This window comes from Mchenga conophoros, linkage group LG22 (genome assembly GCF_057382185.1).
Source record: "Mchenga conophoros isolate Kocher_MC1m ecotype Shallow Benthic linkage group LG22, M_conophoros_male_GT1.1, whole genome shotgun sequence".
In the NCBI taxonomy this organism is placed as follows: Eukaryota; Metazoa; Chordata; class Actinopteri; order Cichliformes; family Cichlidae; genus Mchenga; species Mchenga conophoros.
The window spans coordinates 15,419,196-15,445,907 of NC_140546.1; the positions used below are offsets into that span (position 1 = coordinate 15,419,196).

Genomic DNA, 26,712 nt, shown 5'->3' on the forward strand with positions numbered 1-26,712 from the left:
ATTATGAAGGAGCTTTTAAAAATAAAATAGAACCAAAATTATTAACTAAAGCATTTGCTTCATACAGTTACCCTTGTTCTAAAACCAGTTTTTCTAACCAGGAACAATAAAATATATAGAAGCTACATTTCTTAATCATATCTCAGTTTTATATTTTCCCACTTTGACCATTTGTGTAGCTTTTACATGGTCGTCTAAAATGAACAATGTTAATTATCACAACTATTCAGCATTTTACTGTTCCATGTTGGCAGATACACATTTATTTTGAACCTGTTTAACATCCTGCATTCAGACCGTGTCATTCTCTCCAGATAACCCCTGGATACATTTTGCAAGTAGAGTTTAAGGATCTTTAAGAAAACAGACATCAAAGGATGGAGTAAAAACTTTGATAGTGAGCTGTATTGGAGATGCTATATTAACATATAGAAATACCACCAACTCAAACGCCATTTTCAGCATGATTAAGAGATTATTTACCGTAAGACCTATGCATGGATGAAATGGGTCACACTCGATGTAGTGTATTAACCCCTGATGTGACTGAGCCCAGGCAGCAGGCTCCTCCCCCTCGGTCTTCCTCCCAACTAATGAAGGCGGCACTGAGGCGGGACGCTCACTATCGGATGTTCTGGCAACAGGTTGTACTGGTAGCAGGGGATAGTTACCCCTATGTTATCGGTTCACTGAGTAGCACCTTCTCATCCCACCAGCATTGTTCAGCGCTGCTGCTGCTGCTTCTTGAAGGACTGTCAAATGCAAGATCCGTAAGTGAGGAGGATCATTCAGCATAAGGCTCATTTTTACAGGTGCAGTAAAATAACCATCTATGTGTTTGTCGTTGTTTTTTCTTTTTTTTTTTTCTTTTTAAAAATTAAACCAAATGTGAATGAGATCTGTTTTGCTGATGAGGCATTTTACAACATTTGGGTTTGCGCAGATGGACACCTGTGGCTTTGTGATTGGATTTGGCAGCCGCCCTCTCGTGTTCGGCTTTTCCTGTTCTTGATAATGAGCTAAACAAAACAAAACAAAAACCCAAAACAAAGCCTTTTATTGTATGCTGTCAAGCGTTTTTGTTTGTTGGGTTTCTTTTAGGGGGGTTTTATGCTCTGTGTGCGCTCACAGCGCTGATGCGCGGGCTATAATCGGATCCTTCGGCGCTGCGTAAAGAGGATATGAGAGATTATTATGGCAGGTAAAAGCTACAAATAGGCTGCGACGACGTCTCGCTGGGAGGCAGGTGCGTCGGTTGTTTATCTTGTTGCTCCGCTCGTGGTCCCAGTGGCTCGTGGAAAAGGGAGAGAGAGGGAGGGGAAAAAACACAAGACTGTGGTTTCGACGCGCACCGATACTGACTGACCGGAAAGGTGGGTGTGACGCAATTAATCCACGAGTACACAGGTGCTTGGGTTCTATTTAATGGTTAAACTTCAAAACGATTATTTGTCGTATGAGTCAAGGTTTGTGAATTAAGTGTGCCGTGGAAATACAAAGCAGCCTTTGTAGCGCTTGGAGTAGACGGACGTGGCGGAAAAGTGGGATAAGCCTCATGACAGCTCACTAAAGTTTACAAGCTGTTCTAAAATCGAGTGTTTACTTGATTTTGGTCTTAAAATAAATTGCCCCAGAAATAGTCCTGACCTCAAATTTATGCTCCAAGCTCATTTTGAGGTGTTTGCATAAACATGCGCCTTTAACGAGGGAATATTATTACCATGTTGTTGCTATTTTAGACCACAGAACTGCCCCTTTCTTCTCCCAACACACAGCCCCAAAACTAGTTCTTCTCCTGTAGATAGTTTGATGTTTTTTGGCATCAAATTATTATTTGTCTCTTAGTGTAATCGTTTTAATTTGTGCGATTTTTACATAGGCTAGTTGTATAATGTAAATTATTTATTACAAGTTATGATCCACACAAAGCCATCCATGTGTGAATCGAGAAATACTGAGAAGATATTGCAAAACTATCAGAATAAAATTTTTTTATTTTTTTTATTTTTTTTTGGTGTGGTGGGGCTGGACTGTTTTTAGGATTTGAACATCTCAGGGATGTCAGCTTACATCATAGCCCAGACTGGAGAAACTCTCCGTATCTCTCTGTTTCCTCCATGATAAATGTGTAAAACAGCAGAAAAGGGTCTGGTAGCTCATTGCAGACTCTTCTGTATTTATAATAAATATTTTTTTTTTTTGTCTATAATAGAAAGTTTCTATAGTAGATATTGGAAAACAGGAAGTGTCATTTAATTGTTTTTCTATTGTGCAACTATTTGGTGTTGCAATAATGGCAAAAAGGGAGGCCTTTATCATAGAAAAAGCTGTAAAATTAATGAAACTACAGTTAAAAGTTCAAAATCTATCCCTTTCTTCACATTCTCCAAAGCCCTCCACTGGGCTGGATTGGAGTTTCTGCTGGGCCAATCCTGGATTCCGAGCCTTATGTTTGACACCCCTGCTCTATAATATTATTTGGTGTACTTGGATATGTGTTTGGAATGCAGATGGTGGCTGAATCCGATACAAGCCGTCTTTTGTCTGATGAATTGCAAGAATAAAGAAAGAAGCTGGAATTTTAATGTGCAGAGATTTCAGATTTCAGCCACGTCACCAAACTGTTGTATCAAAACTCGTCTCCTTAACATACTTGTGAACAAAAGAAACTGTGGAATAAAAATGAAGCTGATTGGGGTGCAGGAACAGCACCGGAGGAAAATTAGAAGAGTCGGCCGAGTGAGGAGAAAGGGACCAGAGATGGCTGATTGGCCAGTTTGGTGGCATTCCTGTGTCTGTTGACACAGCCAATCCTTGTGCATGAGAGAAACAGAGAGAGTATGAGAGGAGGTGAACCAGTTGTCGCCAAACAGTTCTCAGCTACTGGCTGGTTAACAACAGCTGTACAACAACTGAGCCTTTGTGTGAAGCCGAAATAGCCAAGAGAACATAAATACACCTGAGAGATTTCAGTGTGAGGGCTGAGCGCCTGGGCAATAATACAATAGGCATCTTCCCTTTAAAAAACAAAACAAAACTAAGCACAGATTTTGCTCAGGCATAGGCCATTGTTTTGACACACAACATGGTCTGAAAAACTGGTTGCTTGATGTTTGATTTATCTCGCCCCATATTCCCCACTTTGTCTAACAGTTTTTCCGCATGTGTAGGCTTTATTGTTGATGCTGTCCTCAATTTCTTTTAATCTGTTCTTATTATACAAATGCAAACCACGCGCAATGCTGAAAGGGAACGTCCGGAATCCTGAGAATGGTTTTAAGGGAAGCCAGAGTCCCTTTGATCTGCTAATCTAACCTCACTGGCGGTCGAGGTCCTGCATGTTACACTGTAGCCAGCAGTCAAGGACGGTTACATTTTAATCAAAACGAGAGGACAAATGAGATGATGGTGAGATAAAATTAACATTAGGAGCACCTAAATACATGCAGGAGAAGGCAGAGAAGGGTTTTAATATGATCACATGCAATTTCATCTTTTTCGCTTGCAATGAGAGTGAGAGGAGCGATGCTTATTCACTCGACTACAACCAGATGGGGAATGCACAGCAGGTGGATGTGTGTATGCACAACCTTGCATATTAAAGTAAACAGTCTATGCCTGAGTGGCTCTGCTCTGAAGTTTGGTGGCAGGAGAGGGGGAGCCCATTCCTCGCATAGCCCCTTGTGTTTTATGCTCCGCGGAGCCTGGACAAAGGGAGGAGTATTCACCTTCTCATGGCGTTCATCGCCGAGGTCATTTGAGCTCATCAGACTGTAAAAGGTGGACTTGGTTAGGCTGTGCTCTTAATATTATGGCTGACTGAGTCACTTAAATTTAGTCTTTAAACCCAAAGTCGAGCTGCAATTCCAACCATCCTGAGCGCTGCGATGGATCTCTTTGTCAAGTTTGTAATATACACATTATCTTTGGTTTGACATTGAAAATAAGTTTCTGCAGTCATTTAGTGTTGCACTTCTATAAATTAAAGGTTGTAGCCCTGCAGCAGGTGGTGGTGTACCCCCCTTTCGTGCTGTGACAGCTGCCATAGGCTCCAGCCCAACCACAACTCTGAATTAGAGAAGTGGAAGAAGGATGAATAGACTCATATAAAGCTGAAAGACTCTCAAAAACAGCTTCTGTTAAAGCATGCACTTTCTCATATTGAATCAAATATCATCCTTTTGTTTGACCCTCCCTGATATTCCTCTCAAATACGAAGAGGGTGGCAGAATTTTTAACTTCCGAACCAGGATTCATTTCTCCTTCTAGAAAGTTTCTTCAGATGTGCAGAACCATTACAATAACTCGCAGACAGACGTTCATAGAGACTTAATGGTTAAAACTGGTGGATTAGATCTTTAACTTGATATTAAAACTTGTGTTTTAAATAAATTGTAGTGCTAACTGACAGAGTGGGGTTGAGTAGGTCCTTGTTCCACCTTTTTTTCTAAGTTTTAAATTAAAATAAGTCATTAAGATGCTGCATTGCACTCATAATCTGAATTGGAATCAACTGAATGACCCTCTTTTTCTATCTTGTTTGTTTTGTTAACATTTGTACAGAGTGTGACTGTATAAATAAGAGGCTATAAACCTCCAGGTGTCTCATACAGAATGCCTCCTGCAGTTTTTTTCCTTCTCACAATAGACACACCCTCTGGAAAAAAGTAGGCCTCGACCTGTACAAAGAGGTGCTGAGTGCCCCAGTGGCATATTTGGCATGGCACGAATACAATACAGTTCTTGCTGAGAAGGAATTCAACTTGTAGAGCAGCAAGAGAAGATGATAGTTTCATCAAGATATACGCGCAATGTGATATTTTTGCCCAGTCATAATGACTCCACCTGGGAAGAAGCAGGCAGTGTACACATCAACAAGAAAACAGACAATGAGAATTTAATCTTCTGGTGTGTGAGAAAGATTTTAAAAATGGCGTCAGCAGTTAGTCTTCCGTGTTCATGCAAAAATAAATGTCCTTGTTACTTGTTCCACTGAATCACCTGATTTGCATTCCTGCTTTTTTTACCCCTTGTTTGCTCAGGCTGCTTGCACCAAAAACCAGGAAGTGAGCATGAGTAGCCTGTCTGCTGACAGGAAGACGCCGGTGGATCATGGCGTTCAGATACGCTTCATCAAAGACCTCCATGACACAGGCGGCGTTTATCCTGATAAATCCAGGGGAAACAACAGTGCGGTGACTCCTTCCAACAAATATGGTGTGGCAGTGAGGGTTCAGGGTATCTCTGGGCAGCCTTACGTGGTCCTGAAGGATGGAGAGAAAGGCGACTCATACGGAGTTCAGTTAAAAACCCCCACCTCCAGCTCGGGGACACCGTCACCGTACAACAGCCTTCCAAAAATTAATAAAGTTCCGAAAGAATTTTTAAATCCCTACACACCTGCTGATAACTCATCACAGTCCCCTGTTTCCCCAGCAGAGGATGAGGATGGGGAAATTTTTGGGAGCCCTCTCAAAAGACCTCCAGGGGATGGTCAAGCAGGGACACAGGGCGAGGAGGAGAATGGGATGGGCAGAGAAAAACAGGTAGAGAAGCCGAAAGCTGAACACCTACTCAAAGCGACACCTAGTGAAACAGAGAAAAACACAGACTGGACAAGTAAAGGAACATATAACGAAGCAGGACTTAAACCTGTCAAATTTAACCCCGTGGGACCAAGAGGGGTAAACCAAACTGGCTCTGGTTTCACCGGCTCTTTGGGGAGGTACAGTGATAAGAAACCAAATCCAAATTCTTTGTCACAGTCATTCCCCGAACCTCCAGCATCAACTGACGAGGAGCCTGTCCCTGTAATCGACACCAACTCCCTGGCTCCCATCAACAAGCTCATCAGTAAGTTCAACAGTGGAACACCGGGTAGCGCCCAACAGACCAGGGGGCGCTCTGGAGCGAGGCAGCGGCTCGGATTTGAAGAGCGGAAAAGGTCCACGAGTCTTGACGCTCGAAAAGTTGTTGAGCCAGAAGTTTCCCTCCCCTCTCCAACACCGAATCCCTACGCTTCACCCCAGTTTACCTCCTCCAGCATTGAGATCAAGATCCAGGCTACTCCAGCAAGTAGCAGCCTCGGAAAGAGCCCTCGATCTGTTGCCAAGGTGACAGCCTTCGAGGCTCCCAAGTCAAATTTCAAGATACCAGAGAAGTTTAATGCCAAGAGCACACCTCCAACTATAGCAAAAAAGCCTGTAAGTAATAATGATGCAGAGCCTGAGCTCTTAGCAAGAATTGAGCTGTTTGTTTTGGGTTTATTTTCTCATCTTAACTGATTCTCTCTTTGAAGGAGACACTTCCTAGAAGTCAAAGTGCAGAGATCATGGGTGGGGGAGATACTCCAATCAAGCAAACTAGCTTCAACATCCTGAAAAACAGGTAATTAAAACTACATGATACATTTAAAAAATGCTCTACTTCTATTGCTTATGTGGCTTGTTTTAACAGATCGTTCATTTAACTGTGTCATATTGTATTAAAAAATAAGGTGTAGCTCTCTAAATTAGCGAAAGGCCACAGGTAAACTTTTTTCATTCTCTGTGTCTGATGTTTCCTTTGTAGCATCGGTGACAGTGAAGGATTCCTTAAACCAAAAGTCAGCCCCATTGCTGAAACAACCGGCAGCTTAAAGGTATGACACAGCCTGGGTTATCTAACCACAGAGAGTATAAACTATATGGACTATGGACATGGCCACAGGTGTATAAAATCATGCATCTATCCATGCAGTTTGCCTTTACAAACATTTGTGAAAGAACGGGTCATTCTAAACACTCAGTGAATAATGGTGTGCTGCTGTTATAGGATATCACCACTGCACCATTGCAACAACTCAGTTTGTGAAATCTCTTCCCTCCTGGATATTCCACGATCAGCTGTGGGTGGCGTTACTAAATGAGGCTCATTGTCATAGGCGATTTGTTTTGACCGCTCTCTTGTGTTCATGCTAGCTAAAGTGATTTAGCTTCATGGCCTTTGTGGGATTTTAAAATTGTAAAAAGAAAAAGAGATTTTGCAAAGTCCATCAGTTAGGTTTGCAGTGGTGAGGGGGAGGTCAGGCGGGAGTCTCTCTGGACTGTGATCTTCACAGTCGACACTGTGATGTGTAGAGAAAGTATAAAGGAGGTGGAGGTATGCGCTGGAGAGAAGAGGAATGAAAGTCAAGTCAGGATAGATGGGTGTGAATCAGATGGAGATAGATGGAAAGGAGAAGATGCAAAAAGCAGAGGCAGTAAAGGTGGATGAGTTTCAACACCTTGATCAACCATGCAAACGTACAGCGCAGAAGAGAGGTGATGAGGAGAGTGCAGGCAGGGTGGAGTGTGGAGATGAGTGTCAGGGGTAATTTGTGATGGAAGGATAGCTGCAAGAGCAGCAGATAAAGATGCTAAGAATTTTACTTTGAGTGATCCATATATATGAGATTATAAATGAGTGTATCAGCGAGACAGATGGTTTGGACATGTGATGCTGAATATTTTGGGGAAAAGATGCTGAAGATGGAGCTGCCAGGCAGGAGGAAAAGGGGACATCAAAGAGAAGATTCATGGATGTAGTGAAGATGAACATGCAGAGGGTTGGTGTGACAGAATAGGATTGTAGGGTTAGCATAAGATGATCCACTCCTAAAGGAGTGACTCCTAAAGGGAGCAGTCAGAAGAAGAAGAAGTAGGCCTTTCCTTTTATTCTAGTAATTTTTAACAGTAATCATGATAACATGAGTCAGAAAAGCAGTTACATGCTGGAGACACCCATGAACGCATTGTTTACACTCAGTAAAATACGACACATCTTTCTACCATGCATAGTGTTTTCATATTCATATTTCATGAACACGATGAAGTGAAACTCAAGAAATCCAACCACGTCAACAACCCTTGAATGCTTGGATAATGTTTTTATGTTTACATCGAGGTGCCAGCAGTATTTTGTGGTTTTGTTTTGGGGATGTCTAACCTACATCTCAGAAAAAGTCAATTATCTTAATCCTGAAAGTATAAAAAGACATTATTCACATATATAATTAAAGGGAATTTATTTAGCTTTTAGTGTAGATGCAGCATGTTGGTTAGACAAATTGTCATCTCTGGGACGGGAGCTGTTTCTCCCTTCATCTTGCAGTGAAGCTAGCAGATGGTTGGCAGCCTGAAGTTTCTGTTTCATTCATCTTGTCTCCTCGATCCTCTTTTGGCAGGCCAAAAAACTTGAAAAGGAGCAGGCTGACTATTCCTCTCCCCGTCTTGGTGCCATGTTTGCTGCTTTGCGCTTCTTGTTACGCCTTATTGAAACAGATTGTTCCACACTTATGAGAACACACACGCTTCCTCCTTTAAATTAGCATCTTTTTGAATAAATCTGCATACAGAAATGATTCCTTTGTGGCCTTACCTTCTCATATTACATGGCCTTGATTATGTATGATCCCTTGTTATGTACTTCTTATTGTGCTTGTGACCATGGCTGCCTGTGAATTATTTTGCCCATCTTGTCTCTTGGCAACGATGCACCTGCAGAGGAAAGCTCAGTGTGGTGAGAGCGCAGTCATTGAGAGGCATCAATAATTGAGTTGGAGTGGAACCCTGCACCAGCTCGGGGTTGGCTCGCTGGATGGGACAGAGCCTCCTCTGAGGGGTCTCGTTGTAAAAACATATCCTTTTATTGTGACGTTAACCACACTGTCCACTTTAGTATATTGCTGTGGCTTTAGTGGCTTATTCTTCTTAGCAGAAGTCATCTCAGGCTCTTCAGCAGCTACTGAAAAATCCACAAACGGCATCAAGCCGTAGGATGAAAGAGTCTCCTTTTTTTTTTCCAAGGCTATTTATTCTCCAGCTCTGCCTTTAAAGCAAAGTGCTGCTTTTGTCTGTATCAAACCTCAACATAAGATCAGAGCAGGGATACATGATTGTGTTTCCAGAGGGAGATATTTTTGATGCAACCAGTGTCCAGATTAAAACTGACTAATAATTAGCCTTAATAATTAGAAGTTTGTATTTTGAGCTGTATTGACTTTGTGACACTTCACTGTCAGCACCCTCGTGTCTGTGGCTTTCTCAAAGCGCTTGCGCTGTGTTTTGAGTGTTTTACTGTGGTGTTACCAGTTAATGCTTGTTAAAGGGAAACTTGTTGAGACTATACACTGACACCCTTTCGTCTGTGTTGGCTTACTCGAGTCTAACATTGCTAATGTATGCTTGCTTGTTTGCGTACAGTGTGAAAACTGTTGTCTGTTTGTTGACTCACAAAGGTCACATTCACATGTTGTGACCTGCTAAACCGATGAGTGAAGATTAGATTTTATTTACATTTCTAGAGAATTTTACTTCATACTGACAGACCACGTTCAATGAAAAAGGTGAAACTACTTGTCTTCGAGGTAACTAAGTTAACAAAGCCCCTGCTACAGATTGCAATGGTAACCCGCAGTCAGGTTTAGCTTTTTGGTCTGATCACTCAAGCCGCTAGCTTTGTCCACATGTCTTTTGTAGTGTAAACATTCATGTGCCCTGATGCTTTGCCATCACGGACGTAACAGGAAGATACACTCAGCAGCCACTTCATTATTAACACCTGTTCAGCCAGTCACATGTCAGCAACTCTGTGCATTTAGGCATGCAGACATGTTCAAGACGACCTGCTGAAATTCAAGCTGAGGATAAGAATGACTAAGAAAGGTGGTTTAAGTGACTTTGAGCTTGGCGAGGTTGCTGTTTGGCGTATTTCAGAAACTGCTGATCTGCTGGGATTTCCCCACACATGTCTCGGGTTTACAGAGAAAGAAAGAAAATATCCAGTGAGCTGCAGTTCTCTGTGTGAAAATATCTTGTTGATGCCACAGGTCATAGGAGAATGGACAGCCTGTTTCAAGCACATATCAGTGCAACAGTAACTCAAATAACCATTTGTTGCAACTAAGGTATGCACAGAAGATCATCTCTGAATACACCAAACATGAAGATGTGCTACTGCAGCAGAATACCACACCAGGTGCCACTCCTGTTAGACAGGAGCAGAAAACTGAGGCAACAATTCACCAAAACTGGACAACAATAGAGAAAAGAATGTTGCCTGGTCTGATTTCTGCTGGTAAGGTCAGAGTTTGGCATAAGCCAGCTCGTGCTGAGTGTGTAATGGTGTGGAAAATTTTGTTGGCAGACTTTGAGGCCCTTAGTGCCTGCTGAGCATAATTTAAACACCACAGTGTAATGGGTATTGTTGTTGACCATGTCCATGCCTTCATGACCACACTGCGCCATCTTTTGATGGTTGCTTCCAGCACGTCACATCTCAAACTGTTTTCTTGAATATCACAGTGAGTGCACTGTACTCAAATGGCCTCCACAGTCACCAGATCTCAATCGAATACAGCACATTTGTGATGGAACGGGAGACTCATATCATGGAAGTGAAGCAAGAAAATCTGCAGCAACTGTGTGATGTTATCACGTCAATATGGACCAAAGTGTCTGAGGAATGTTTCCGGCACCTTGTTGAATCAGCGCCATGAAGAATTAAGGCAGCAAAAATAAAAACATACAGTGAGTGCACTGTACTCAATGCAGGATGTGTTTATCCATTTCGTCATCTGCCCTTTTTTTGAATCACAAATTCATTTTTCCTCCAAATGTCGACAGCTCGAATAGCCCGAACCTCCCAAACTTGCTCTTAAACACTTTCTTTCCTTTGCTGATGTTGAAATTACGAATGAATCGTTTCAACCCACAACATTAAAATAAATACAGGTCATTACATAAGAAAAAGCTGTGTAAGTACCAGCTGTAATTCTTAAAGGTTTAAAATCTGAAAAGAGAAAAATCTTTTTCTTCTACGTTGATACTTCCTGTGTTTTAGAGTCCAGAAGAATGATCTGGTCATTTAGGCAAGAAATATATCAAGTGTGAGAAGAAAGTCTTTCTTTCTTTTACTATTATTTAACTAAATATGAACCGTTCGCTCTTTCGACCTTTCTACAATCACAGGACTACAACCTCTCAGAGGCTGAATGCCAGCTGTGAATACTGATGTGCAGTTGCATTTGAACGTTTTCAGGGACGTGAGCATTAGGACAACATCTGGCTTTCAATAATTTCTTTAAAAAAATAAAGTATTTTTTGCAAATTTGTCACACTTACATGTTTCAGATCATTAGACACATAATATTATACAAAGATAAACCAAGTAAAAACAAAATATGTTTATATAAATGTTGATTTCACTTACTTAAGGAGAAGAGTTATCCAAGCCTACCTGGCCCTGTGTGATGTAATTGTAACTGTAATAATTTTGGCCCACTACTCTTGTTTTAATTCGGCCACACTGGAGGTTTTCGAGCATGAACATCCAGCAGTTCTTTAGATGTTGTTGTGGGTTCTTGTGTGGCCTCCTGTATAAGTCATCAATACACTTTTGTAATAATTGTAATAGGCCAGCTGCTCCTGTGAAGGTTCAGCGCTGTGCTTTTTCTCTCTTTCCTCCATTTGTAGATAACGGCTCTCACCGTGGTTCACTGGAGTCACAAAGCTTTAAAAATGGCTTTGTGAGCCTTTCCAAACTGATAGATGTCACTGACTTTGTTTCTCAGCTGTTTCTTTAGATCGTGGATTTGTTGCTTTTTCGGATCTTGTAAACTACTTGATTTTGTCAGGCAGGGTCTCTTTAAGTGATTCCTTGATTCAACGGGTCTGGTAGTAATCAGACCTGGGTGTGAAATGTGAAACTGAACTCAGTTTTCCCCAAAAATTTATTAATTCATGATTTAACAAGTGGGGCAATTACTTTTTTTTTAAACGGGGCATCATTCAAAATCTCCATTTTGCTTTTACTCAGGTTAGCTTAACATAAATATTAAGATTTATCTACCACATCTTTAGGAACAAAAACAAGAAATTGGTAGATAAGTTTTATTCTATTTAGTGTTCTGAACTAAATGCAGGGTTAACATTATACATACCTCCAACACTGCTAAACTTTTGAACTGTGGACCCAGCAAGAAAGGCTCTTTTTTTTTTTTTTTTTTTTTTTAAAGTTGTTAATACACATCATTATACAGCTGATGCAATTCATACAGAGTGCTCAGAAGAGCTTACACTTATTCCCTTATTATTTTATCCTCTTTTAATTATCTTTTTGTGAGGATAGAGAGCAATGTCCCAGAACGGGATTATCTACAGTCTGTCCTGCGGGGGACGAGAAGAAAGTGAAAACAAAATATATCTTCATAATCAATGATAAGTAACAGAAATGTGAAAGAGTCCCCCGAGGAGCAGAACCGTCCGTGATCCTCGCTTTGTCTCTTTCTTCTCCGTGTGTGCGTCCTTGTAATGAGTGTGTAGGAGGATAAGAGGAGTTTCATGGGCAGGCAGGCTGCGCTTATTCCCCCTTTTTCACTGAGGAGGAGGCCTTTCCGAACGGCAGAGCGGTGTGGGCGAAGAGCGAGCTTTTTGCTGCTTCTCCGGCTCTTTTTCCCCCTGCAGCCTGTCAGAACGAGCTGCTTCTGTGGGGAGAGCGTCTGTGTTGACGATATCTGAGCGCACTGGCAGGGCTTGTTCTCCCAAAGATTTTCTGACTGTCAGAAACTAGGGCAAAGAATCCAAGCCAGAGGTTTTCTTTCAAAGGTTAAGATAATACAGAGTGCATAATGCATTGCGAGGCCGAAAGTGGCACTAGCTCCAGCCTTCCTCTTTGTGTTTGTCCCTTTGCTGTTTTCTCCTCGTCTTACCTTTAGTCTCTTCTTCTCCTTGTGTGTGTTTCATTTTCTGCAGAAGGAAGGATCTGATGGAAGCCTCAAAACAGGGAATCTTGAGGAACTTCAGGAGCAAATCAAACGCCTCAAAAAAGAACTGCAGCAAGCCCAGGAAGAGTAAGTGTGTGTGGTTTTAAAACAAAGCTCCAACTTTTTGCTTCTGTGCTGTTTTGGAGCATATTTTCACTGTTGCAGTACTGACTGCGTGTGTGTGTGTTTCAGACTGGCCGAGGAGCGTATCGCCAGAGAAATCGCAGAATCACGTCTGCACATGCTGGAAGATCAACTAGCTGAGCTTCAGGAAGAACTGAGGAGGGTTTCCGAAAACTCATCTCATTCAGACTCGATGCAGACGGTCAGGACGCTGCACAGTTACGCATGCACAAACAAACTCACCATTGCACCCACCTGAATGTGCCTTTTTTTTTTCCTCTCTGCAGGATGTGGCCGCTCTGCAGGCCCAGCTGGCTGAGGCCACCATGCTGCGCCAGCGTCTAGAAGATACGCTACGCCAGCGAGAGCGGGAGTTGACGGCCCTGAAGGGGGCACTAAAGGAGGAGGTGGAGTGCCACGACAAAGAGATGGAGAGTCTGAGGGAGCAGTACAGCCAGGATATGGAGGACCTGAGAAAAACCATGGAGCAGTTCACACAGGTAGATGCCTCTGTTGTTTATACGCAGATACGACGTCACAAAATATAGAAGCTGGAGCTCTGATTTTTCCAAACTGATCTCCTGAAGTGCACTCCTCACAAAAAAATACACATTACACCATTTTCTTTTCCAACAAATCTTAAAATGAAATTCCTTTAGAAGATTACTCTACAGATGTCAGACTTGTTTTAGTTGCGAAAACAATTAACACTGAAACTAGAGATGAAAGCAATTAAAACTCTGCAGCTGAGAGTCATCAGGGGGCTGTCTTTAAAAAACAAATCATAAATTTGTCAGGAAATACTGGAGCTGTTTGATGTGAGGTCTGTGATCTCTGCATGATTATCAGCGTCCTTAGAAATACGTCTAAATTAAGACTTTTCCATCACCAGCTGTATGATTTTTGGCTGAATTTCTTGAGTGTAGTCTGACCTGACGAGCTCTGGAAGAGAGATTTTATTTTGGTCAGTTAAAAACTAGAAACATCACTAGAAACAAAGAGTTAATGACACACTTGTAAGTGCCAATTTAAGAACAATAGGTTAACTATTAACTGTTTAAGCATTCCTCTTTTATCACAAAGTCAACCTTCTTCACAAAGATAGATGCTTCAGGCAATAAACTCTGACTGTGATGGAAACAAAAAAAACATGTGCACTCGCTTTATCAATGAGCAAAATCAGCACATTTCCGTCTGTACTTTCATAGTGAAAAATATGAAACAGTGTCCTTTTTTATTTCTATTTCATTTCTACTTTGATCTTCCTTGTGATGCTGCTTCAGTGTCACACCAAGAGACTACAGATTACAAGATAATTTGCCTCTTCCTCCCTTGAGCCCTCTGTGCCAGGTCCAGGCAATATCTGTTATGAAAATGGAGCAAGTACCTTTATGGGGGGGGGACGTGCCCCACTACTGGAGCTGCCTACAGTGGATCTAACATTTGTTGTCTTTGATTATCTGAAGGTTCAAGCTTGGCAGGCTGTCATTGAGAGTTTTTAGAGGACGATTAATAAAATCACTTTTCTTTAGTTAATGTATGACTAAAAATAGGCAGTTTGCTAATAACAACTAAGAGATTTACTGTTTTACATAATTCTCCCGCTCGTTTCGGATCCATACGACGAGGGTTAGCATTTGGGCCATGTTGACAAAGAAGGAAATAAACTCTCTGGTTACAGGAAAACCTGCAATGCAGCAATCACAGTGAAAGTTTCTCTGTTTCCGATCACTGAGTGGATTTTTTTTTTCTTGTGACATCACAGTCATACGCAATTTCTTGGTACAATTGTCTTGGGAGAACAATCAGGTTATGCCTGTCAGGTAGTTTGTGTCCTGCATGAATTATTAAGGTGATGTTAACTTGTGCTTTGATGTTTTATCTGCCCCTCATTCACCCAGGCTTTATCTTGCCATTCGGTTTAATGCAGTCAGTGTTCAAACCAGGAGTCAATTTCAATTCAATTCAATTCAATTTTATTTATATAGCGCCAAATCACAACAAAAGTCGCCTCAAGGCGCTTCATAGATACAGAGAAAAACCCAACAATCATATGACCCCCTATGAGCAAGCACTTTGGCGACAGTGGGAAGGAAAAACTCCCTTTTAACAGGAAGAAACCTCCGGCAGAACCAGGCTCAGGGAGGGGCGGCCATCTGCTGCGACCGGTTGGGGTGAGAGAAGGAAGACAGGATAAAGACATGCTGTGGAAGAGAGACAGAGGTTAATAACAGATAAGATTCAATGCAGAGAGGTCTATTAATACATAGTGAGTGAGAAAGGTGACTGGAAAGGAAAAACTCAATGCATCATGGGAATCCCCCGGCAGCCTACATCTATTGCAGCATAACAAAGGGAGGATTCAGGGTCACCTGGTCCAGCCCTAACTATATGCTTTAGAAAAAAGGAAAGTTTTAAGCCTAATCTTAAAAGTAGAGATAGTGTCTGTCTCCCGAATCCAAACTGGAAGCTGGTTCCACAGAAGAGGGGCCTGAAAACTGAAGGCTCTCCCTCCCATTCTACTTTTAAATACTCTAGGAACAACAAGTAGGCCTGCAGAGCGAGAGCGGAGCGCTCTAATAGGGTGATATGGTACTACAAGGTCATTAAGATAAGATGGGGCCTGATTATTTAAGACCTTGTATGTGAGGAGCAGGATTTTGAATTCAATTCTGGATTTAACAGGAAGCCAATGAAGGGAAGCCAAAACAGGAGAAATATGCTCTCTCTTTCTAGTCCCTGTCAGGACTCTTGCTGCAGCATTTTGGATTAGCTGAAGGCTTTTCAGTGAGTTTTTTGGACATCCTGATAATAATGAATTACAGTAGTCCAGCCTGGAAGTAATAAATGCATGAACTAGTTTTTCAGCGTCACTCTGAGACAGGATCTTTCTAATTTTAGAGATGTTGCGCAAATGGAAGAAAGCAGTCTTACATATTTGTTTAATATGTGCGTTGAAGGACATGTCCTGGTCAAAAATGACTCCAAGGTTCCTCACCGCGTTACTGGAGGCCAAGGTAATGCCATCCAGAGTAAGAATCTGATTAGATACCATATTTCTAAGATTTTCAGGGCCGAGTACAATAACCTCAGTTTTATCTGAATTAAGAAGCAGAAAGTTAGCGGCCATCCAGGTCTTTATGTCTTTAAGACATTCCTGCAGTTTAACTAATTGGTGTGTGTTATCTGGCTTCATGGACAGATAGAGCTGGGTGTCATCTGCATAGCAGTGAAAATGTATGCTATGTCTTCTAATGATACTGCCTAAGGGAAGCATGTCAGTCAGGGTATCACAAGGTCAGACTGAGCTTGGTGTGCAGAGTTAGAGAAAGAGAATTTTACTGCTTGTGATTGCAGAGTGAAACTTTTCTAGCTGAATTTCTGTTTCCACCAGCCGACTGTTTCTGGGGTGCTGCGGGGTGTGGTGAAGAGGAAATCTGAAGAATATATGTATATACAGAAATAGATCATTATGCAGATTTAGGGGAAAGTAGCAGCAGTGTCAGAATAAAAAAGTGTAACAGACAGCCGGAGAGCAGGAAGTAAGCAGACAAAGCTGGCAGTTGCTTTTGATGAGGTGATTGATTTGGCGAGCGGAGGATTAAAGCGGTTGAATCGCTGTTTACACTGACTGCACAGTACCGACCGTACAGCACCCTGTCATGTTTACCTGATATATTATGGTGATATTTCTTATGTAGTATTCTTCAGACGTGGGATGCTTGTTGTTGAAGATGCGAGCTGAAAGATCTGTTGTTTTCTTTTTGAGTTTTTTTCTAATCCTGCGGGCTGAACATTTGTCAGAAAATTTTTTTTAAAAGAAAATGTGATAGATTTGAGTGCGTTAGTTCTTTTTGAATCACTTGCTTTAACGTGTCACGATAATGAGGAGGAAATGAATGTGAGGACCAAAAGCATTTTAAACGCTCACTTTCACATCTCTAAAATGAAACTCTGTGTGCGTTTCCGTGCGCCTCAGTCTCAGGAGCAGATCGAAGAGGAGAGGGAGAGGGTGAACGCCTCCGTGTTGACACTAGAGCAAGAGCTGGAGAGCTGGAGAGATCAGGGAGAGCAGTGGAAGACGGAGCTGGAGGCCACCACGCAGGAGCTGCAAACGACCAAAGAGGAGTTAGTATCACAAGTCCTTCTTTGACATAAATGCATATATGATCGATCACCTCAGTGAACAGCAACAAAGACATATTTGTAAACCTATTAAAAAGCATGAATATGCATGCTGGTAGAACATGTTTCAGCTTTGGTCATGCATTAGAAACACTCTGTCACTGTCACATTTCATATTTCAAATGGGGAACTGGTTCAAATCATCTGCACTGCTCACTGAAAACTTTACAACATCCTGTGAAAAGAGCTCTCTATGCCTCAGTCTAATAATATTATATTTCTCCAGAGTTATTTTTAATGCCTGCCATGTTTCACTTGGCTTTTCATTTGGCAGGAACGAGGTGAACCCCAGCAGCCAAACGTGAGAGAGAAAATTAGTCTTGCTATGTTTGGTTTGAGTAGTGTAGATTTAGCCTGGTTTCAATGAAAACTTGAGATCCACTCCCTGAAATTCACCTGTAAGGCTCCCATCAGAGTGGATTCTGTATCTGATGATGTCTGATTCGATCATTAGATCAGTGAACCCAACTTTACTAAACAACTTTCCCCTGCTCATCCTCACTATCCTCATAATTTTTCTGTTTGCTGATGAAATTCTTCTTCCTTTAAATAAATAAATAAGCAAATGATGAATTGCAGTTTCGTGTGCAATCTTAGAATCTGAGAGTTTTGTGGTTGTAGTGATTTCATAGTAACTTTTACTCCCTTGTGCTTTGTTTGTTGCTTGCGGTTGCTGTTTTTGTGCAGCGTTTTACCCGAGCTGTGTGCATATGTGTATTTCATTTATTTATTTTTTTAATGGCCTTGCTGTTTATAAAGTGACTCTCTTTCTTTTCATAGCTTGCAAAAATCTCATTTGGAAAAGGAAGACTTGGAGGGTGAGCTAAAGGATCTTCAGGATTCATTGCTTGCCAAGAAGAAACAAACGTCTGCGTCTGATGATAACCGTTCTTTAGCAGAGGTAATTCAGCAAAGATTATGCTCAGTGTGTGGGTGAAATGCAGGAGCTCATCTCCTTTGTTTTACAGTATGTTTTACTCCCTCTTTTTTTTTTCCCTTTAATGTGTCGCAGCAGCAGTGTGGATGTGGGCTTTTGCTCTTTTTCTTTAAATTTTCCTGCAGACAGACATGCTCACACTCATATGCCTCTTATTAATACATTATTATGCACCCTGGCACATTCCTCTCACTCACTCACTCACACACATTATCCATCTCTGATTGCCCGTCCCTAGGAGCTTCGGTGTTGCCATAACGACCTGAAGAGGGCTCGCACCGATCTGGACAAACAAAGAGGTCAGCTGGACGAGAAAATCGAGGCACTTCAAGCTCTGAAGAAGGCGAGCGGAGAGAAAGAGGCCGCGCTTCAGTCCGAGATCAGCAAGTTGAAAGAGCAATTTCAGAAAGACAAGACTGAGCTGGAAAAGGCACTCGAGAAGGCAAAGGAGGTGAAGCATCATCTGAATTGTAGAAACGAACCAAGAGTCTTACAGCATAAAATTAAGGAATCCTGCACCATTTGATGTTTAAAAATAATGCAGATATGGAAGTTTCTCTTTAGATTTTAAAAAATAACAGGAAAAGTGTAGGCATAATGAGCATGTTCGACACAGAAAATAAAGCTTCAGTTTCTGTCTTCTCTCTGCTTTGATGCACTCCTGTCTACAGTCGTCAGCTGGTGCAGGAAGTACTGTGGTGGACCACGGCAACAACAACCTGGAGCTCCAAGAGACAAACAGTCGCCTGAGGGAAAGGCTGGCCCGCATGGTACTGCTCAAAAAGCGGCTACACTCCACAGCTGTACACACAAGCAAAATTATGTAAACACATATACTGCACAAGAACAAAAGAAGTGTCCTCCCACACAGACACTATATTCAACCAAGTGATGTGAAAAGAATTACACTAAAAAAAAAAATCCCCTTTAAGCACATAAGGCTTAGAAATCCCTCTGGGATGAATTTGCTTAAGATGAGCATTGTGGATTGTGCTGTATGTTGACTGGAACAGCTGTGTATTCCAGCTGTTTAAAGAGCTGTAATCTGTGTGTGGAGCAGTCTTTCACAAATCTGTAGACAGAATCAATGCACAGCAGTTTATCAAATATGCAGACAAACTGGACTTTTTGTGCAGTCGTCACGTTAATGCTTCAAGTGCAGAACTTCGATTTTAATTCTGCTTTAAATATGAAAGCTTTTTATTATTTGTCATTCTCCTTGTTTTGTATGCCAACCAAATTTAATAACTTATTACAAGCCCAAATTATAAATTAAACACAAGGATTTATTCCTTTTTTTGGCCCAGTGCAAGTCTTGACTTGTAATACAGTTTGTTTGAGTAATAAAAAGACAATTTAGTCTATCTGCTGTGTTCATAGCTTGATATGCTCCCCAGACAAAGCTTCACTCCAGCATGCCTCGGAGCCCGGGGGACGAGGATGCCGTGGAAGCCCTGGAGGATGAGAACCGCTCCCTGAAGTCTCAGCTGGAGGAGGCCAAGAGAGGAGCCGCCCGCCTGAGCAAGGAGAGGGACGAGCTGGTCCGACGGTTGGAGGACCGAGACATGGAGAGGGAGGCGCTGAGGAGGGGCAAAAGCGAACTGGAGGAGCAGAAGAGGCAGCTGGATCGAGCGGTTGAAAAGCTTAACAAAGAGGTGTGAAAGAGTTATGGATGGTCAGATGGAGATGTCATTTTCTCGAGTCTTTCTTAATTCTGTCTCACTCTCAGGTGGAGCTGATGATGGGAGATTCTCGTCACTCGGTAACCAACCTGCAGATACAGTTTGATGAATACAGGGAACGCTCGAGGAAGGACCTGCTGGAGGCGCAGCGCAGCAGTAAGGACAGGCTGGCCGAGCTGCAGAGGGCTCAGACCAACCTGAAGACCCAGCAAGAAGAGGTGAGGAAAGATGGCTCTAGAAATGTACAGGGTGGTAGCTTCCACTGCTGCTTAGCTGACACAGTAGAGGTGGGCAGATCACTGCTATTGCTATCAGATAGATACTTTCTATCCTCTAAGTTCAGTATGTAGCAAATTATCTAGGAAATTATTGTTTGGAAATGGAAAAATACACCTCAGACATTCACTATAAAAAATGTCTCAACCTTTTCCTGTTGACTGTTACTATTTGATTTGAAGCCTACAGCACATTTAAACAACAGAAGTTGACCTAAAGTTCTTTACAGACACATTTACATTTCAAGTCTCCAAAGATTTCAGTTTCAAACGATGATTAAAAGCTGAAAGGTCTCTTTTGTTGCGTTAACTAATTATTGTGGAAAGTAAAAATCATAGTGATTTAAACCAATGATTCATCTGATAAATCACAACACACTGCTCTCTCCTACATGAGCTGCCTTAATTGGTTAAAAGTATTGGCATCTGTGTCGCTATCGGTTTTGGCAATAACCTGTATAACCCTGTATTTATTTGGTATTGGATTAATACCAAAATTTACAGTATGACACGGAGCTGTGACACATGTGTAAGCAAGTAACAATGAAAGAGCTGGATTCCATCGTCTCATTGGTGGATGTGAATCTTCCCTCCCTCCAAATGGTTGATATTTTTCACGTGTTTTCATCAAACAAGTCTTGTATACACATTTTAATCTATTTAAACCTATTTGCCTCTCAGCATCCCTGCCTGACTGTCTGTCTGTTTCTGAGTGTGGACATTCAGTAATAGTAACACAGACACATTTTTGAGTCAGTTATCTGCTTCTATGTGAGGTTATACTGCAGTTCAAATTAAAACCATCACAGTTTCAAGTCTTTCAGCTACCACTCACACTTTAAAGCTGCCTTAAAACCCTGCCTTAGTGGATTTTTTCATCAAATATTGACTGCTATTTGTCTTCAGTTTTCTTAGCCAGCCTATTTATCTCCAACTTTATAGCAGCAAGTGAGTCCAGCAGTAGCAACAATCCCACTGCGGTTTCTCCAAGAACTGCATAGTCCAGTCTTAGTGTCTAATATGTTTTTGCTGAAGAGTCGCAATTACTTATATGGGGCATAATATAGATCAAAGAATATGGAGGAAAAAATGTGGTGAGATACTGAAGCTGTTGAAACTTTAAATAGAAATTTATGGAAACATCACATTCGCAGAAGGTACATTTAAGTTTCTCACAGTGAAGAAGTGCGGATTCTAAAATGAGCAGCCATGCCCATTAAACTTTGAGGTAAGCCTGGAGGGAGTTATGAAGGCAAAAAAAAACAGAGAGAAAGGGGAAAGAAAAAATCCATGAAAATAGAAAATTTCATAAATAATACTTTGTATCTTTTATCCAGGTTTCTCGTCTGAAGAAGGAGCTGCTGACGTGCAGTGAGGAGAGAGACAGCGCTCAGCTGGAGAGAGACCTGCTCAACAACCGCCTCAAACACTTGGAGAGCGAGTTCGAAGCAGAAAAGAGCACGCACACTGACCGTGCCCGGGAGGTCAGAGGTCTGGAGGTAAGGCTTCAAGGTCAAAGGTTATAACCCCGGAGTTATGGAGGGGATTAAGGGGTGGGTCAAAAAATGGAGATCAAGTGGTTTGGGAGTCATGCACGGGATGTCGAGGTGTCAAGTGGCTTTGAGAGAAATGTGAATATGCGTCACTACACATTTACTTACGTGTGTGTGTGTGTGTGTGTGTGTGTTCGTGTGTTCGTGTTCACAGGATAAAATTAAAACCCTGGAGATCGAGCTGGATGAGGAGAAGAGTAATGTGGAGCTTTTGAACGATCGCATTAGCAGAAGCCGAGATCAGGTGCGACATACATTTGAATACACATGCAAATAAGCAGGAGACATTTCACTGTAATATATATTTCATAACTTAACCTGCTCACTTTATCTACATATGATTATGGGGTTTTTTTTCTCAGGTTGACCAGCTTCGTTCAGAGCTCATGCAGGAGCGTTCAGCCAGACATGACCTGGAAATGGACAAGAGTGCACTGGAGAGACAGGTGCGCACGTACACAGATCTTTAAAATGGCTTCTTACAAAATATGTGGCTTGCTAGTTGTCACACTGTCACTCTGCTTGCAGATGAAGGAACTAAAGTCTCGTGTGGCAGACATGGAGGGACAGCCTCGACCCTTGGCTGGAATCACACTTCTAGAAACCAAAATTCAAGAGTTAGAGGAGAAACTACACAGTGAAGAAAGGTATGACTAAACAGGTCATTTTTGAGCACTATTAATGACGTTCACTATGCAATCACTAAAACACTTGAGGGGGAGAATAAATGTTTTTAACTGCCAATGCATACAGAATAAAAAAAATTTTGTGTCAAAGAATGACGTGGTTCATTCTGAATTTCTACGTGCAGAGAGAAGGCCACTATCCAGGCTTCTCAGAGGCGGACGGAGAGAAAGCTGAAGGAGCTAAACGCCACATTAGACCAGGAGAGGAGCCAGTACGTTGAGCAGAGAGATCAGGTAAATATGAGGATTTGCATGCTCATTCGCTTTAGTGTTTGCTTTCTTTTTTGCTTTTTGCTCTGATACTCAAACGGGATATAACCATTTAAAGAAACAGATTCACATTTAATTGCTTCCTTACATCATCACTAATCTCATCTGCACACCTCCCGACCCAAACCCAACCTCACTCGGGTGCTAAAATGCTCCCTGACCTCTCTCATCCCGCCTATATGTTACCTCAGCCTTCATAGCTGTTGTCACTCCCTTACGAACCCACACATCCAGTGATGCTGATGCCTTTAACCCCCAGCCCTACTCCTTCCTTGCATCACCTCCTCTGTCCCCCTTTAACCCCCGTCCTCTCCCTCTCCATCCCCAGTTGACGCTGCGCGTGAAAGCCTTGAAGCGTCAAGTCGACGAGAGCGAGTTAGAGGTGGAGCGCTTGGAGGGAGTCCGCCGTAAAGTTCTCAGGGACTTGGAAGAGCAGCGGGAGCTGCAGGAAGCACTGCAGGCCAAAGTGACAACGCTGGAGAGTGAATTAAAGTAGGCCTTCTCCTTCGTCACTATGAAATAATGTGGATTTCTACATGACTCGTGTGTATAAATGCTCTTTGCACTAGGTGGCACTGTGTAGTAACCAGCTGAACAGTTAGTCAGTCTAAATGGATTTTCTGTTGCTTTCTTTCTCTCAGGCGGAAGTCGCAGAAGGCACATCGCTCGACTCTGTCCTCCTCTGCTTTAAGCTCTGAGGACGAGGACGGTTTCTATGACAGCAAAATCTCCTCTGAATGAGAGTCCTGAACAAGAGCGACCCACACACCTCCAACTGCTAAATGACAGTGACCACTAGCATGACAAGACCACAAAACTTTTTTACTCTTCAGCATAAACACATTTTCTTGTATGAGGTTCGACTTGTCCCAAAGTTATGTTTCCCTTGTGTCTTTTCAACTTTAAGCTTTAAACCTGCTGTGTTGCTGAGCTTTCCAACACTGTGCAGAAAGATTATCTGAAAATTTCATGTAGCCAGCACATTCTCAAAATGTCAACAAACCACTGAAGCTGTGTCTGAAACCAAATCCAGAACACAGCTTGTGTAACTGGAGTTTTGCCATCAGCGGGTCATTTGTCGGCTGTAAAACGACAGCGAGATGACAGCAACGCAAAAGGACGACATAACAAAACAAAAGGGAGCACGACAAGTCAGAACAGCATCAAACAGCAAGATGTTTGAATTGAAACGGCGTGACGTGGCCATAATTTTGGCACATAACGAGCCTCGTATGTGCACAGAAATGTATTCAAGTCCTCAGTTTTGTGAAGTCATTTGCGCCTCTCAGTTGGTTTTATTTTCAGTTCGGCGGTCCAGTCCAGAGGCGGGCGGCCGTGATCATTACACTGCATTTTTGAGCCTTCCGATGTGATTACGATCATGCCAGTGCTGCCACGTTTTATCATTCGCGATCTTTCGTTTCTCTTTTACATCGAGAAGAATTTACAGCTGCTGCAGATTTCTACTTACTGTGCATTAGGTTGTGTTCTCAAGAAACATCTTTACTGTGTTTCTACAATAATTACTGTTTATTACAGCGCTAGTATCTGACATTGTGGTACCGTTTATGTTCCCATCGTACGGTAGATGTGTAGTTTCATATCACAAACCAAGAAACAAAAAGGCTTTGTTTGCTTCTGCATGTTAAGTTACTTCTTGTCAGTGTTTGAAGCTCTTAGTGTTTCTTTGTGTATCCAAAGTGATGTAATGTGTAATGTTTAGTTTTTTGTTTTACTTTGAATGTGACTATTACAGGCAACTTAATCTGAGCCTTCATTTTTACACTGGATAGCCGAGCATACCTGAAGACAATCAAGTACACATACAGCACTTTGTAGCTTCAAAGATTAAACTTTTCCCCGTGATGCTTTTCTACTCCACCCATCGTATTTCTCATGCGGTTTCATGTGCATGTCTTCACTCAGATGCCTTAAAAACGAGACCCATATTTTTATTTTAATTGCTGCATGTGTTCTGTTTATAAGCTGCTGCTGTAATGATTTAAATAGTGTTTTATATGCTTGCCTTTGCTTGTGTCTTCCTCTATTCGTCCCCTGTTGGAAGAGAAGCAGATTTCCTACTCTTTTTTTTTTTTTTTTTGCACCAGGTTGTTCTAAATGTTGCTTTTAGTCTCCTAAAAATATTTTATTGGTGTTGTTTATAACACGTTAAACATGTTACGTTTGTGACAAATTTGTTTATACTGGGGTAATTCAGTAACAATGGTGTTAAAGTTGAGATGAGTTTATTAAGCTGACATATGGTACAAAACTTTGTAAGGTTCCCAACATTTTGTGTACAATAAAATAAAGAATATGAACCTTGCTGCTTTTATTTCATAATGTAAATCTTCTACACTCTACCTATGTTTCCATATTTTTACTGCAATGATTTCAAAAGCCTGTAAACTCTGCAGGTAAAATGTTAAAAGAAAAGATACCGGAGGCATTTTAAACATTTATTACAGACATTAGAAAGATGCAGAAAATACGTCGGAGAAACATGCTAGAAAGATTTGTATTCAAATTGTAATTTGGAACCATGTGTTTGAGAGTTAAAAGATATGGCATAGCCTTTTTAAGTGGTAAAACAATAATTAGGTGCTCATAGACTTCCTGCTATCATTCCCCTTAGTCCTTTGGTTCTGCATAAGCTCTGATGAAGAGAAAATACAGACTTTATCTTGTTTTTTCTAAAATAGTATCAGGTGGACATCATCCAGAAATACTCTGTGTAGTATAAACTATTCTTTGTGATACCATCACCAAGGAACAGGGAAATATGAAAATATGGCACTAAAACAAAACTGCCGGAAGATATTTTGAGTGAACAGAATCAGGCTGCTGAGGCCTGATAATATTCTAGGATTTACAAAAACAACAAAAAACGAGTGAAACATCATAAATGGAGATACAGCATATAAGGCAAATACAAGAAAGCTGCCTAATAGAGTTCCAGCTGTGTTGAAGAATAACGGTGGCCATACCAATGATTGACTTTCAAGCTCTTTGGAATTGTACAGACCCTGTAATTGCTTTAAGTAGTCTTTGGGAATATTTCTCCAGACTTCTTGAAGGACATTCAAAGCTCTTCTTTGGATGTTGGCTGCTTAGACCAGTTATTGGCAATTATGCTTGTAATTTGACATAGCTCAGAATTTTCTTCAGCAGCCACACTTCCACTGAGACCATTTCTGATTAGGCTTCAACAGACAGTAGATGGATCAACTGAAGGCCCAGATGTATCTCTTAGCTTCTGTGTCAGGTCTTTGCTTTTCCTATTTCAAGATATGACTGATATTGTTCATCAGCTGTAGATATTTTTTAGGCGTGCGGCGCCGTCTTTTGTCCCCTGCTTTTCAATGTATTCATGCTTTTAAGGACACACTGCAGACAATGCAGAGATATACCAAGGTTTTACCTAACAGCTGTTTGGGAATGACCTTGATAAATCCAATGAGATATGAGATGAGAAACAGAGATGATTCAAGACTTTTGCACAGTACTCCATATGAATATATTAGTACATCTTCAGGCCTTTAGCATTAGAAACCTCATAATACACATTTATGTTTACATTTTTTATATGCTATAATTTCTGCTGTGCTGTGTGAGGCATACTAAAGTAAGGCTTTATTGTGATTTATCTCTGTCATTTCCTCCTGTAAGGAAGTCGAGAGTTAAGGAGACACCAGCACACTACTCACACTACTAAACCATATTTATGAAAGCTGGCTGGTTGGTACCAGACTGCACTAAATGCTATTAATGTTTCATTGTTTAAACCAAACTAAGAAGCAGTGTGGACAGTTCTTCATACCCGTGTGTGCTGCATATGGGAGGAGTTAACTTCCCTACCAATAAAATGTTCCTCATTCCAAGAGAGCCACAAAATTAACCAGTTATGTAAATTTATATACAGTATCAAACATGGTAATGATGCTTATAAATTAGGATGAATTGTTTGTAAGAGACACTTGATTGTTTTCAGTGTATCAGGTATCAGTGAAACCTTGGGAAAAGTTCAAAACTTTGTCCAGCACAGCGGTAAAGGAAACACGAATTTAAATGTAAATATTTCAGGTTCAAAGGCACAGGCAGAGACTCAGTAATGTTATTCTGGAACTTTGCACTTACAACGGAAACAGGAATACAAGATCAAGGCTTGCCGCTGGCCCGCTGTTCTCTCTGCAAAGCAGGTTTTAGACCACTTCCTCTTC

The 26,712-nt window shown here is 41.5% G+C and overlaps 1 protein-coding gene across 5 annotated transcripts; it reads left to right on the forward strand.

Annotated features, from left to right (window-relative positions):
* Positions 1 to 567: 567 nt before the first annotated feature.
* cgnb (cingulin b) lies at positions 568 to 24,815 on the forward strand. 5 transcript variants are annotated; one of them, XM_085262465.1, is made up of 21 exons: positions 569 to 770; positions 5,043 to 6,203; positions 6,299 to 6,387; positions 6,571 to 6,640; positions 12,771 to 12,868; positions 12,974 to 13,106; positions 13,192 to 13,404; positions 16,884 to 17,032; positions 17,364 to 17,390; positions 17,870 to 17,990; positions 18,265 to 18,477; positions 18,698 to 18,796; positions 19,424 to 19,681; positions 19,756 to 19,926; positions 21,321 to 21,482; positions 21,691 to 21,780; positions 21,899 to 21,982; positions 22,065 to 22,183; positions 22,348 to 22,456; positions 22,821 to 22,984; positions 23,134 to 24,815. In XM_085262465.1, exons 1-21 carry the CDS (start codon positions 594 to 596, stop codon positions 23,231 to 23,233), a joined length of 3,807 nt encoding a protein of 1,268 aa, XP_085118591.1. In that variant the 5' UTR covers positions 569 to 593; the 3' UTR covers positions 23,234 to 24,815. The 5 variants fall into 5 exon arrangements, with proteins under 5 accessions (XP_085118595.1, XP_085118591.1, XP_085118592.1 ...); XM_085262467.1 differs by having other exon boundaries at positions 631 to 812; XM_085262468.1 differs by lacking the exon at positions 569 to 770 and adding an exon at positions 1,205 to 1,373.
* Positions 24,816 to 26,712: the final 1,897 nt, after the last annotated feature.

Excerpts from the sequence above, each read along its gene's own strand:
- cgnb (XM_085262465.1), top strand. The coding sequence starts at position 594 with ATGAAGGCGGCACTGAGGCGGGACGCTCACTATCGGATGTTCTGGCAA. Across the intron at positions 6,388-6,570 it reads TTCAACATCCTGAAAAACAG|CATCGGTGACAGTGAAGGAT; the intron begins GTAATTAAAACT and ends TTTCCTTTGTAG. Across the intron at positions 13,405-16,883 it reads CCATGGAGCAGTTCACACAG|TCTCAGGAGCAGATCGAAGA; the intron begins GTAGATGCCTCT and ends CGTGCGCCTCAG.